A 14,609-nucleotide genomic window follows, 5' to 3' on the forward strand; every position below is an offset into this window, starting at 1 on the left:
TTTCCCTGATCATCCTTGAGATGTTTCTGCAGCTTAATTGGAGCCCACCTGTGGTAAATTCAGTTGATTGGACATGATTTGGAAAGGCACACACCTGTCTATATAAGGTCCCACAGTTGACAGTTCATGTCAGAGCACAAACCAAGCATGAAGTCAAAGGAATTTTCTGTAGACCTCCGAGACAGGATTGTCTTGAGGCACAAATCTGGGGAAGGTTACAGAAAAATTTATGCTGCTTTGAAGGTCCCAATGAGCACAGTGGCCTCCATAATCCGTAAGTAGAAGAAGTTCAAAGCCACAAGGAGTCTTCCTAGAGCTAGCCGGCCATCTAAACTGAGCAATCGGGGGAGAAGGGCCTTAGTCAGGGAGGTGACCAAGAACCCAATGGTCACTCTGTCAGAGCTCCAGAGGTCCTCTGTGGAGAGAGGAGAACCTTCCAGAAGGACAACCATCTCTGAAGCAATCCACCAATCAGGCCTGTATTGTAGAGTGGCCAGAAGGAAGCCACTCCTTAGTAAAAGGCACATGGCAGCCTGCCTGGAGTTTGCCAAAAGGCACCTGAAGGACTCTCAGACCATGAGAAACAAAATTCTCTGGTCTGATGAGACAAAGATTGGTGTGAATGCCAGGAGTCACGTTTAGAGGAAACCAGGCTCCGCTCATCACCAGGCCAATACCATCCCTACAGTGAAGCATGGTGGTGGCAGCATCATGCTGTGGGGATTTTTTTCAGTGGCAGCAACTGGGAGACTAGTAAAGATAAAGGGAAAGATGACTGCAGCAATGTACAGAGACATCCTGGATGAAAACCTGCTCCAGAGCGCTCTTGACCTCAGACTGGGGTGACGGTTCATCTTTCAGCAGGACAACGACCCTAAGCACACAGCCAAGATATCAAAGGAGTGGCTTCAGGACAATTCTGTGAATGTCCTTGAGTGGCCCAGCTAGAGCTCAGACTTGAATCCGATTGAACATCTCTGGAGAGATCTTAAAATGGCTGTGCACCGATACTTCCCATCCAACCTGATGGAACTTGAGACGTGCTGCAAAGAAACATGGGTGAAACTGGCCAAGGATAGGTGTGCCAAGCTTGTGGCATCATATTCAAAAAAACTTGAGGCTGTAATTGCTGCCAAAGGTGCATCGACAGAGTATTGAGCAAAGGCTGTGAATACTTATGTACATGTTTTTTTATTTTTAGTAAATTTGCAAAAACCTCAAGTAAACTTATTTCACGTTGTCATTATGGGGTATTGTGTGTAGAATTCTGAGGAAAAAAATGAATTTAATCCATTTTGGAATAAGGCTGTAACATAACAAATTGTGGAAAAAGTGATGCGCTGTGAATACTTTCTGGATGCACTGTAATATCCTACACTATGGAGTTGCCAATTATGAGACCTTTTTATTCTCAGGGTGCTGAGAATCTGTTTTGGGTCTGAATTGATGACCTGTGTGCCTTTTACCCACTTGTTCTGTGGCTGAATTGGTACTGCTGATTTTGATCACACACTGACTACAGTGTGACCTGGAGAGAATAAAGCCGAAATTAGAAGTTGCCGAATTGTCTAAACAAACTGAGTTGATCCAATTATCAGTTTGCCTAATTGCTATCAAGTTCTTAACACAGTCCTCCAAATCATGTATTTTCCCAAACAACTCTAAACTAGATAAGCATTTTTAGTTGGTCTGTATTGTTGGCTGGAAAACCTGAACTGTACATGGTACAGAACACACAACATACAGTGGTGTGAAAATCTATTTGCCCCCTTCCTGATTTCTTATTCTTTTGCATGTTTGTCACACAAAATGTTTCTGATCATCAAACACATTTAACCATTAGTCAAATATAACACAAGTAAACACACAATGCAGTTTTTAAATGATGGTTTTTATTATTTAGGGAGAAAAAATCCAAACCTACATGGCCCTGTGTGAAAAAGTAATTGCCCCTGAACCTAATAACTGGTTGGGCCACCCTTAGCAGCAATAACTGCAATCAAGTGTTTGCGATAACTTGCAATGAGTCTTTTACAGCGCTCTGGAGGAATTTTGGCCCACTCATCTTTGCAGAATTGTTGTAATTCAGCTTTATTTGAGGGTTTTCTAGCATGAACCACCTTTTTAAGGTCATGCCATAGCATCTCAATTGGATTCAGGTCAGGACTTTGACTAGGCCAGTCCAAAGTCTTCATTTTGTTTTTCTTCAGCCATTCAGAGGTGGATTTGCTGCTGTGTTTTGGGTCATTGTTCTGTTGCAGCACCCAAGATCGCTTCAGCTTGAGTTGACGAACAGATGGCGGACATTCTCCCTCAGGATTTTTGGTAGACAGTAGAATTCATGGTTCCATCTATCACAGCAAGCCTTCCAGGTCCTGAAGCAGCAAAACAACCCCAGACCATCACACTACCAACCACCATATTTTACTGTTGATATGATGTTCTTTTTCTGAAATGCTGTGTTCCTTATACGCCAGATGTAACAGGACATTTGCCTTACAAAAGTTCAACTTTTGTCTCATCAGTCCACAAGGTATTTTCCCAAAAGTCTTGGAAATCATTGAGATGTTTCTTAGCAAAATTGAGATGAGCCCTGTCCATGTTTTGTGGATAATGGCTCTCACTGTGGTTCGCTGGAGTCCCAAAGCTTTAGAAATGGCTTTATAACCTTTACCAGACTGATAGATCTCAATTACTTCTGTTCTCATTTGTTCCTGAATTTCTTTGGATCTTGGCATGATGTCTAGCTTTTGAGGTGCTTTTGGTCTACTTCTCTGTGTCAGGCAGCTCCTATTTAAGTGATTTCTTGATTGAAACAGCTGTGGCAGTAATCAGGCCTGGGGTGGCTACGGAAATTGAACTCAGGTGTGATACATCACAGTTAGGTTATTTTTAACAAGGGGCAATTACTTTTTCACACAGGGCCATGTAGGTTTGGATTTTTTCTCCCTAAATAATAAAACCATCATTTAAAAACTGCATTTTGTGTTTACTTGTGTTATATTTGACTAATGGTTAAATGTGTTTGATGATCAGAAACATTTTGTGTGACAAACATGCAAAAGAATAAGAAATCAGGAAGGGGGCAAATAGTTTTTCACACCACTGTATACTGGAAACCCATGACGGGCAGAGAATAGATGCAACTTATGTTTGCCGAATTCAGCTTTAATGCTTCTGCGTTCAGGTAAAATGCTACTAGGCCATTGGTTTTAAGCTTTCACCAGGACAATCAACTTTGCAATGTTGGTTGCTTCTCCTCGTCGGATGTCGGCTTTAACTCCAGTTTAAATTACTAATGGATTTGATTAGCTTTTTGGCTATTTTTTTCTGGTGCTTTTAAAACACTATGTGCATATGTGAGATGCCACTCTCATGTACTCCATGCTTCAACATAACATCGTGTCGAGTTTTCAAGGTCCCTAGAATTACCACTATCTACCACAGTATATGGCAATTTAGTTCATGTACCTACGGTTTTCAGTGTGAAGATTACTTTTATAATGTTTGCAATATTTTGATTAGATTTATATTTATTTTATATTTATTTATAACATGCACAATTGTAAAATACAATGGCATTGAAATGTCATTGTGGAAAACTCCATCACTGAGCATAAGGCGAAGGAGAAAATGTAAGATTTTTAGTAAAAGGAGGACAATATATGCAAATATAATAGGTATGAGTATTGTAAAGTATAAAATAAGTGCCAAAGTCACAGTACAGTAAACATAAATGTATAAAATTCAGATGAAGCATAAGGTGACATAATGAGAATAATTTAAAAGTTCATATAGCCTGAGCAGCAAAGATTCAGAATAAAATGACAATGATTAAAATTAATGATTAAGCAGAGATTAAAATTTATATGGCTTGTGTGTAGGGGATCGATTCTCCTCAGCCTCTCAGTCCTTGTCATATATCTATTGAGCAGTTTCCCTGAATTCAGCCACTGATAAAGTTTATGAGTTGGGTGAAATACGTGTGCAACTGTCCATTTTGCCTTGGTCGTGCCCTGATAGGTATAGACATTCTGCAGGATTAGCAAAGCTGTGTTGATGATTCATTTGACACAATGTATTACTCTTTGCAGAGCTGTGTGCACCTGGGAGTTGTGGCCCCCAAACCAGGCACTTAATACATCCAGCAAGCGCAAAACCCTACAGTGGCACTATAGAATGTATTCAGCATGGCAGGATAGATTTTGAATTTCCTCTTTTGCCTGTGGTGATACAGGTGCTGTTTTGCTTTCTGCAACAGAGTGGAGATATGATTAGTTCATTTCATGTCCTCAGAAATATGCACACCAAAATACCTATAGCCATAAATCCTAACTGGGGTGCAGTTTTCCTGCCGCTTCAGCATGAACTCTACAATCGTTTCCTCTATTTTGGAAAATTCAGGTCCAAGTTGTTAGAATGACCAACAACACAGCACATTCAACTTGTTCAGGTAGGCAGATTCATCCTCACCACCGTTTCATCTGCAAATTTCACAACGGTGCTGGAGCTGTGTATAGATGTGTAACTGTGAGTGTACAGGTAATACAGCAGAGGATGTAACTTTTTGCAGCACTGGTTTTAAGACTATTTCAAAGGTGTTCTCTTAACAAGTTTCCACTTGTGTCACCACGCTATTGTTAAAGAACTCACTATAAAGGAAATGCTTTGATCCACTGTACTAATTCCTTTCATAATTTTAAAAACTTCAATCACGTTACAAGAAAGGTTTATCACCTTTGGTCTTCCACACAACTCACATGTTGCAGTCCTGGAATCAGCATAGACACTCTGCTCTGGACTCTTTCATACTCCTGCTATGCTGTGTTTTGAAATTACTGTATATCAAATAAGCTGCTCTACTTTTGATTCTCATGGTATTTACAGTTTACTGTTAAATGCCACCAGATTAAAGAGTAAAGTCTGACTTGATTTTCGTGAACCAAGTGCAGTAGGTGCCTTTCGGTTGCAAAGGGTTGTAAAAACTGCCCTATAAGCAATTGTTAAGGCAGAAAGAGCAGATACTGTACAGATAAAAAAAAAATCAACTATCTCATTAACAGATGTAAAGGGCATCTAGTTATGAAATTGATTGTTGCCCTGGCTTCTAGTAATAGTTTCTACTTTGTACAACTTTCTGAAGATTGCTTATTATAGAACTTAAAACGATAAAATTATATAACGGGAATCGTTTAAAAAACGTTATTTATTACTCACTGTAGGAAATCACTGCGTCTAAAAGGTTGCATCAGATGTTACGATTTATGGAAAGAAGAAATTGAAACAAAGCTCGCCGAGTGCTGTAGGATCAGTTAGACGAAGGAGATACCACAGAGAGAGCTCGGGGTGGGGCTCCTGGCGAGATGCTCGCAGACACCATGCACTGCCTACTTAAGTGCCTTCCTGCCTATTACTCGGCTCTATGCAGCGTAGGCGCGGGAAGCGCTGATGTCACTCCCCACTCCTTTTTGTTTTTGCCTTAATTCGAAAAAAAAGCTCAACCGCTTCCTGCGGCGTCATTTTTCTCGTGCAAGCATCTGCTTTGTATTTTTCATTAGTTTTTGAACAAAGGGAGTCCCCTATTCTTCGAAAATGGACGCCTTCCAGACAGTGGTGAAATTCTTTCTTAACCAGAAGACGACCATCGGCTACAGCTTCATGGCTCTTCTAACCGTTGGAGGTGAGCGTATTTTTTCCATGGTCTCGTTCAAGTGCCCGTGCAACAAGACGCAGAATTTCTCCTACGGACTCCTCTTCCTGCTCAGCCCGGCTTTTGTCTTGTTGGTTATGGGCTTCTTTCTCAACTCACGGACGTGGAAACTCTTCACGGGGTGTTGTTTAAATCCACGCAAGTTGTGTCCACCGAGGCACCGCAGCAACTGCTTGAATGTCTTCTTGCAGATCACGGTGACCGCCTGTGTGGCTCCGATTATGTGGCTCTGCGTTGCTCTCCTTAACGGGACATTTTACGAGTGTGCGGTTAGTGGCCTGGACAACAACCACGTAGTAGAACTGTTTTGTACGGGTAAAACTGAAACATGCAAGACGGAGCTGCCACGGGTGCCCTGTGGAAAATCTCAGCTGAGCGCCAAAGATAACGAGGACCTGCTCCTCATGCTGCGGGCGCAGTCGCAGGTACGTGCCGGGTTGAGGGTGTCGTGTCTGTTCATCATCTAATATTCCAGTGGCAACCTTCTGCACGCGAGCCTCGGTGACAGATACAACAATGCATGCTTTGTCTCCCTTCTTAAAGATCTAATTTTACTGTCTGCATGCAACATCTATTATTTTAATCAATGCGGTTGGTGTTGGGGCAGTTAAGGTTGGCTTGGGGCATGTTTGGTCGTATCCCGGCAGTGCCGGACGCATTGCAAAAAGTGATTGTTGACAGAGCACCGGTACATCGCAGTGTCCCGATTTGAGGACACGGATTTGGAATCGGAATCCCTCCAGTAAACTTGATGAGTCACCACAGCCCACATACACATTTAAGCTCAGCAAGAAAACACTCTGGGCTGGATTCAAACCTGGGATGCCGCCTTAGTGGAGCAGAAGTACTAACTGATGTGTTGCCCTGACAGTACTTTAAGGTAGTAAAGTGGCGGAGTTCGATACATTGCTATTGATATTGTAAGATTAACAGAGGACGTGACGGCTATATTTACAGTGTCTTATCACTTCAGATTCACAGATGAAATCAGTAGTTTTAATTATGGTTTCTTGCAGGCAGACACCACTTTTCATTATATAGCACCATTAACACACATTACACTTACTAATGTCTTGCTTCTTCAAGCTTAACAGTTGGAAAGAAATGTGGAAGGATGGGCAGAGAGCCTATAGAGAAACCTCACAGTGACATGGGGAGAACTGCACAGAGAGTCCAAGCCAGGGACTGAAGTTGTGATACTGCTGCTGACCAGTTCACCACAGTGTTGCCTTAAACATCAGTTCAGTCTAATACCAAAGTAACTATTCCAAACAGTTTATATTTTCATATAGTACAGGAGTAGTGTGTACATTTGCTGCTGAATGCCAAGACCCTTACACATCTGTCGTCATCTGATATTACTGTGCTAATTGAACAGCATTCCATCATTACTACTGGTGTAATGTTATGGGCTTGTATTAAAGCATTTTGAAAATGTCCTCCTTTCTATCACTCATATAAAAATGATGCACAATGTTTTGTCCTCCTCTATAGTGTTCAATGTCAAGCACCCAACCTCCTGAACTAATGGAACATTCATTAAATGTAGGCTTTAATCTTTTCACATCAGGGAAAGTGAGAATTTTGTGCTGTGCTCATGGACTATTTCAGAGACATGTCAGAAAGGTTGTATCTTAAAAATGATGAAATACATTATAAAATCATGTGACTAATAAGATGTCTCTTCATAAACAGACTTACCACATGCCTCACGGTACCTACTTTTTATCAGAATACACACTGCCAACTGTTGAATCAACAAGTACATACAAAGTCCAAAGTGTTTACTTTTTAACCATCATAAAGTCCTTTTATCCCTTTTACTATGATTTTAAAAAATAAATCATATACACATACTGTATTTTTACTCTTGTTGCATATGGATTTTTGTCCATCATGTCTGTCCTATCAATACTTTCACAGATATATGGTCAGCAACTGCTTGGTGATAAACCAGTACATTATATAGAGTAGTATTATTATATAATCCTTAATGTCAGATATCTTAAGATACTTAAGACAGGACACATATGCAAAGCAACAAGAAGTAAAGACAGAAAAAATGCATATGAAATCAGAAAAGCACCTTGAAATCAAACCATATTTCTACTTGTTGAACAGCTTGCATTCCAGTTTCATAATTTTTCTAGTGCAGCAAATACACACAACAGCAAAATATCATCCCAGTTATAAACTACTAATCTCCATAACATACACTGTTGTCTATAAAGATATTACACCTAATACTTCTTTCCTGTAATGCCAAAAAGTATCACACAGAGGACACTGTGTCAGCTGGTAGTCCCAAAACACAATCCATTATGCATTAGAGAAATGTAAATAGGACTGGCAATCGAATGCCACTATTCTAATTTATTTCAAATGCGTGTAAATACAGGGTGAGTCAAAGTTATGTTAACATTTGAATGGCAGAAATAATTTATTCACAAAACATACTTCATATGTGCAAGATGATTTACAGGAATGTCTCAACCTGTTCGCCATCATGTTTAACACATGTACCATATGTGGCACATAAATTGTCCACAAAAATGGTATAATAAGTATATACATACCAGTACCATTAGTGTTACCATAATATTGACTCTCCCTGTAGTGATTTTTAATCCTTTATTCACCATATACAATTTCTTGTATTAGGAATCTGTCATGTTTCACAACTTGCTCTCTTTTTTTTTGGGTGAGAACTCAGGGTCATCTTTTATATAGCACCCCAGGAGCAATTGCAGGATTCAAACTAGCAACTTTTGAGTTACAAGCCCAAATCCTTTAGCCGGAGAGCCACCACTCCATATCTTTGGAAGCAAAAACAGACATTTCAATGTAAAATAACTTATTTGTTCTTCCTCACACTAATCTTCACATTATATTAGTCCGGATGCACTACAAAATATTGCTGCATTTTATAGATCCTTTATTGCACGTCATTTCTAGCAGCTCCCTATTCCTATAGTTGAAGAGGTGGCTTGAATCATCATTAGAAATGCACTTTGCAGCGTATTTTGGAACAGCTTTTACTAATACACATATCTCCTCTGGGATCCACCATTTTAATAGTAACAGATCTTTAAACAATTTTCCAGCACCCTCTAAGCCATATTTTAACCTGTGGACCTTGCTTTTCTGCTGTTGTATGCTAGAACTTGTAACCATCTATTGCAGCAAGCAAAAGCCAGATTCTTCTCATTAAAGAAAATGTAAAATACAGTAAGTGCCAGATATCTGATTCTCTTTTTTGTTTTCTTAACAAATCACATTTTTAAAGGGCCCATTTATTATCGTTAATGCTTGTTTTAGTACTCTTAGCTAATTCTCTGTTTAGCTGGCTGCTCATTTAACACACTATGCCTGAAACAATGAGTATAACAAAATATTCACATCACCTGTTGTCACTTTTTACTTTACCTAAGAAGAAAAAATAATTAGTTTAGCTTGTTATGTTACTCCTTGACAATTGCTTCCATCGGCAGTACTGAACTGACTTCCTAAGCTACAAAGTATCAAGTCAAATCTGGTAAACACTTGTAGTGTCCAATGGCTGCATTTGTTTGTTGTTGTTTTTTTTTTCTTCTAGCCATGGAGCTAACTATAATGTATTTCTTGTGCTTGAGCTTAATATTTTTTCTAAATTATTTGTTAGTGTAATAGTTTCTTGATATATAGTTAAACTAATTTTAAAGATTTTTTTGGTCATCTACTATGAATATTGACACCTGGTAAAAAATAGTGATATTGAATAAGTAAATACTTAAAAATTGTTTGAATTCAACATGTTCAGTTTGATTTGTAAACCAAGTAAAGACTCCATCCATCCATTTTCTAACCCGCTGAATCCAAACACAGGGTTACGGGGGTCTGCTTGAGCCAATCCAGGAACCAATCCCAGGCAGGGTGGCCAAACGGGCCAATTTAGAATTGCCAATCCACCTAACCGGCATGTCTTTGGACTGTGGGAGGAAACTGGAGTGCCCGGAGGAAACCCACGCAGACACGGGGAGAACATGCAAACTCCACACAGGGAGGACCCGGGAAGCGAACCCAGGTCTCCTAACTGCGAGGCAGCAGCGCTACCACTGCGCCACCATGCCACCCAAGTAAAGACTCACAGTGCCTTAATTTTAATAAAAGGGATATGTGCAGGGAACATTACATCTTTTGGCCACTAGAAGAAGTAAAAGACACATAACTAGTGAAAAATTAAACAAATTAATTACCGGATCATTCAATTTTAATTAAACAAATGTCCTTTGCATCATAATTTTTGATTTTGAAGAAACTTGACATACAGACCTCAGAAATATTTTTTAGTTTATTTAAAACAAAATTCCTCTTAAGATATAGGCAGTTTCTTCACTGAGGACAGTAAAAAAAGAATAATTTAGAATGTTTCCTTGTGAGCTGTATCTTTTTTCCTATCATGTTGATTTCGCAAACTGCATTTTTGTTTGCTACTTTTGGTTATTAAAATAAATATTAAGAGCCTGAGTGAGAAGCTAATTTTTATTCCAGAATGCATATCAATGGTTACTACTTGTATATAAACAATTTGACCTGTGTTACTTCAACTCCTTCATGAGACAGCCACGCAAAATTGTTCATGTTTTTAAAATATGCAGTTTTTCGTGCCTCAAAACATACTTGGGGGTAAGGGTAAATTTTTTTCTCTCAATTTGAATGAAAAGACTTTTTACCTGCTTTTGTTATTGAAACAACCTGCAGTTGTTATTCAGAGGAGTTTAGAGGCTACAAGGATCTAGAATCAAAGAATTAGTTGTGACACCCAGTTTAGCTCAGGAAATACTATACTGGCACCCATTTTCTAACAGAACAGTGTGACTTCAAAAGGATATCACAACTAGTAGACTAAGTTAATAATGTGAGGTAGTGACAGTTCAATCACATTTCATATCAGACATCATGGGAATCCTGTGTGAATTAAACTTAAAAATACAGAGAAAACATAAGGGTCTGTAATGTGGATTTAAATTTTCCTACAGATAAAACTTAGGAAGAGAGATCCATAGAGTAAGAGTCACAAAACTGAATGGGCATTTGCAATTAATTGTTAATTGGGCTTTGGAAAAAAATAACAAGGAGCCCATTGTCAAAAGATCTCAGTAATTTGTTAGGTTTATATATTATAAGCAAAGCACACATATATTCTGAAGTATTAGAACATGCATCTTTATAACTTAGTTACAGGGTTTTGAAGTTAAAGTCATATAACAGAAAGCTATTGTGGATTAGCCAGCTCCCAGAGTAGCATTGAGGGCCTACTGTAAACTACTGATATTGTGTACAGCAAGATAATTAAAATGCTAATTAGAGTAGTCCCACCATGAAGTGACTGAAGCATGCTCAAGTGTTTCAGGATCTGATTGAATAAATAAGTGTGGACTCTGGCAATGTTTCATCATTGATGAAATTAAGTTTTGGCTGAAAAAGAGAGTCCAGTTTGTACGTTAAACTGCTGTCTAGTATGGCTCTAGGACTAATTACACAACAGTGCACAGTAGAAGATGGGATCATTTAGAAACAGTTTAATTTAAGTGTGAGTAGTTAATCAGTTCCTATGTGGGTTGCATATCTAAGATTAGTATAAAATATCTGTCTAAACATGTCTATAGAAACAAAATTTCTTTTGTTTCCCCTCCAGATGCTGGGATGTTGCATTATCGTTGTTACCACCATCTTAGGATTGATTGGAACATGTTATAAGAATTGCAGGTCTCAAGTCAGCTATGTGCAGCTGAAGTTCTGGAGAACGTACATCGAAAAAGAGAAGGAACTATTTGAAGCCTGTGCTATTGAATATGCATCAAAACTTGCTAACAGAAACCTTAAAAGCTTCTTTGAAAAGAAAGACCCGGAGCCCTTTCCTTTTCCAAATCACAACGCCTGGGAGCAAATCTCTGCTTTGTACACTTTCAACAAAAGTGAACAGTATTATAGCACTTTGCAAAGGTATGTGGAGAAGGGCACACCTGACAAAAACGAGGAGATGGAAACTGCACTTGACTTTGTTGACATGCCGGCAGTATGAAAATCACAATTTTAAGAGTTGTATTTGTTTTAGTGTGTTTTATTATGAAAAAAATCTGAATTGCAAACATCAGGGACAAATGCCCACTTTACAGGTTGCTGCTCTTATTGAGGGAACTGCCATAATGCTATTGTTTTGATTAAGACAGAACAATTCAGTATTATGAAAGGAAGGCTTCATTGTGTTTTAAAACATGAAATAGTGCCCTGTGGAGCTGTAAAGTAGTGTGTGAGAGAAGGAAAGAGAGTCAGTTAGATAATACAGTTTTCTGAAATGTCACCCAGGTTTAAAAACTTTTCTGGTCAAAAAGAAATAAATTAATTTCATTAAAATTGAATTATTTTATTTGACTTTTATAAGATAAAGTAAAAAAATTGCACTAGGTTTTTTGAATAAAAACTTTTACATTTGATGGGTGATTTCAAATCTTCCACATACATTCCAATGTTTGTTTTTGATTATTTGAATTTACATGCTGTATTAGTAAGTATTTAAAATGCATCTTGATACCCTGTATGTGAGATATGTGGATAATCAGAAATGCACTACAGCTGTAAAGTAAGTAAAATTGCAAAACTGTTTTCTTTTTTAATATGTACTAAATGTTATGAATCAATATCTTGATTATCTTGCCTCTGCCCCAGATTGTAATGTGTGCAGTGGTTCGGTATTCAATTGCATACCACTGTACATCTAGAGTAAAAATTAGACTGAATTTCACACACATTTTGATAGAGTTCTAAAATAGTTTGTCTTGTTTTATTTTAATATCATTACTACAAAATGTGTTCTGTAGTTATTTTGAAGTCATTATTAACAATAAGTAACAGTCAATTTTCAAAGATGTCTGTGGTAACTTTAATTTAACACTCTGTATATGTTAAATGAAAGGAGAAAGAGACAAGTACATAATTGCACTGCTTTCCCTGGTAAACAGGGTAGAATATGAAGATGCACCAGAATGGAGTGGAAACCCAAGCTGAAAGAATTGATTTGTTCAAAATATTTCTTGGTTAAACCCCATAATTAGTGTCATTACATTTAAAGTTTGAAATGTGGCATGAATATTAGATATGGTGAAGATTTGTTTCAGGGTCAAGGCACCATCAAACATTTGCTCACAATTGTGTGGGGCCAATTTGCAATTGGCAGATAACCTAACATGCACATCTTTAAGAGTGTGAGAGGACTGCTAAAGACCCAGAAGAAAATGTAAATTCCACAAATGTGATTGGGTACAATTTTCAAGCCAGGATGCTGGATTTGTAAGGTAGCAGTTTTAACCACTGTAGTACCATGCTGGCATATATGCTGAAGTACATGCAACCAAATTACATAAGCACTTTTTCATATGTGAACAAAAAAGTTATCTTGTCTGTTAGATTTTTAGTTAAACTTTTAAATATGGTGCTCTTCTACTGCATGATATTATTAGAAGACTTAAATATGCTTACATTAATAGCATGAAATGCTTAGCAAAAGAAAAAAAAAATGTTATGCAGTTTTGTGTGGTAAATTGTAAACTGCACAAAATCATTTGTTAAATCTTTTTATGTTGTATTTACCAATGATGAGAATTTTATATGAATAATACTTTATTAATTTTAATATAAAAATGCAAGATTGTTGATTGCCTTTACAGTATGCTGTGTTAATTTTTAGAGAAAACGATGCTTGCTAGCATTTGTCAATTTTCAACTGTAAATCACACTAGTGTATAGCAAGAATATTTTTGATATTACAACAAGCAACATATGATTCATTAATAATAAATAATTATGTAACTTGCCTCCTTTTGTTTCCATGAGCTCATAAACTTATGCAAGTGCTTCCCAGCTTTACTCATGTATATTTCCCGATTTTCAGACTGTAAAGTTTGTTTGGTCTAAAATAAACATTTCACCAATATATTTCTAGTATTAATATAATGGTATATAGTTGTCTTTCGTTTGTAAAAGAAACATTTTTGCGAGTACTTTTTATAATGGAAATTTTCATTACTGTTTGCATACAGTATGAGATTATTATTTTTTTATAAATATGTTTGATTTCATTGTGCAGGTTTTACCTAAAAAAAAAATGAATCTCTGTGTAGTAAACAGTATATTAAATGCAGCTAAATCAACTTCCATTCCATCTGAACTAGTGTGGTTCTGAGGTATTACCCATTGCATGGCTGCACTCGGGTCCGAATCTGGATCCTGAGTTGGTTTGTCGTGTGGTGGGTGTGGCAATGCACTGTATCAGTGTGTGCTCCTAACCTACACTTTAAAAAATATTTAGAAATCATCGAGTTTATCATCAAATTATCAAGTTATGTGGTATCGATATAACATGAAAATAACATTATGGTGTAGTTGTTAACAATGCTGCCATCACAGCAGGCACATTCCATATTTGATCCCCACCCCCAACAGTAATCTAGTTTTCCACATCCTAAAGTTGTGCATACAAAATTAATAGAAATATTCCAAACTGATGTTTTATGACCTAGTGTGTGCAGCTTTTACACAAAGGACACCTGCTTTGCATGTTATGTTCCTGGGATATGCGGTGGCTTCCAGTAGCCCCGTAGTGTTCAAAAAATGTTTGGAGGAAGGCACAATGGTTAGTACTGTTGCCTCACAACTGCTGAAACTTGGATTCAGTTCCTTGACACCATATATATTACTTTTAATAAATGGATGAATGAGTATGCATTTCAGCAGTTTAGTTGTGTAGCCTTATTTTATTTACTTTGGAATACATACGTTAAAGTGAAGCAAACAAATAAAAAAGCTATTCATGTATATTCTTGAATATCATCTATTGATTTATACTGTTGTAAAAATGATC

At 37.6% G+C, this 14,609-nt stretch overlaps 1 protein-coding gene across 1 annotated transcript; it reads left to right on the forward strand.

Annotated features, from left to right (window-relative positions):
• The first annotated feature begins 5,453 nt into the window (after positions 1-5,453).
• Positions 5,454-13,682, forward strand: LOC120525375 (calcium homeostasis modulator protein 5-like). The gene is made up of 2 exons (XM_039747606.1): positions 5,454-6,135; positions 11,388-13,682. The coding sequence occupies exons 1-2, from the start codon at positions 5,593-5,595 to the stop codon at positions 11,772-11,774; spliced, it is 930 nt and encodes a 309-aa protein (XP_039603540.1). The 5' UTR covers positions 5,454-5,592; the 3' UTR covers positions 11,775-13,682.
• The last annotated feature ends 927 nt before the right edge of the window (positions 13,683-14,609 follow it).

This window comes from Polypterus senegalus, chromosome 3 (assembly GCF_016835505.1).
Source record: "Polypterus senegalus isolate Bchr_013 chromosome 3, ASM1683550v1, whole genome shotgun sequence".
Taxonomy (NCBI): Eukaryota; Metazoa; Chordata; class Cladistia; order Polypteriformes; family Polypteridae; genus Polypterus; species Polypterus senegalus.

Coding starts and splice junctions, on each gene's coding strand:
- LOC120525375 (XM_039747606.1), top strand. CDS start 5,593: ATGGACGCCTTCCAGACAGTGGTGAAATTCTTTCTTAACCAGAAGACG. Junction 6,136..11,387: donor TGCTGCGGGCGCAGTCGCAG/GTACGTGCCGGG, acceptor TTTCCCCTCCAG/ATGCTGGGATGTTGCATTAT.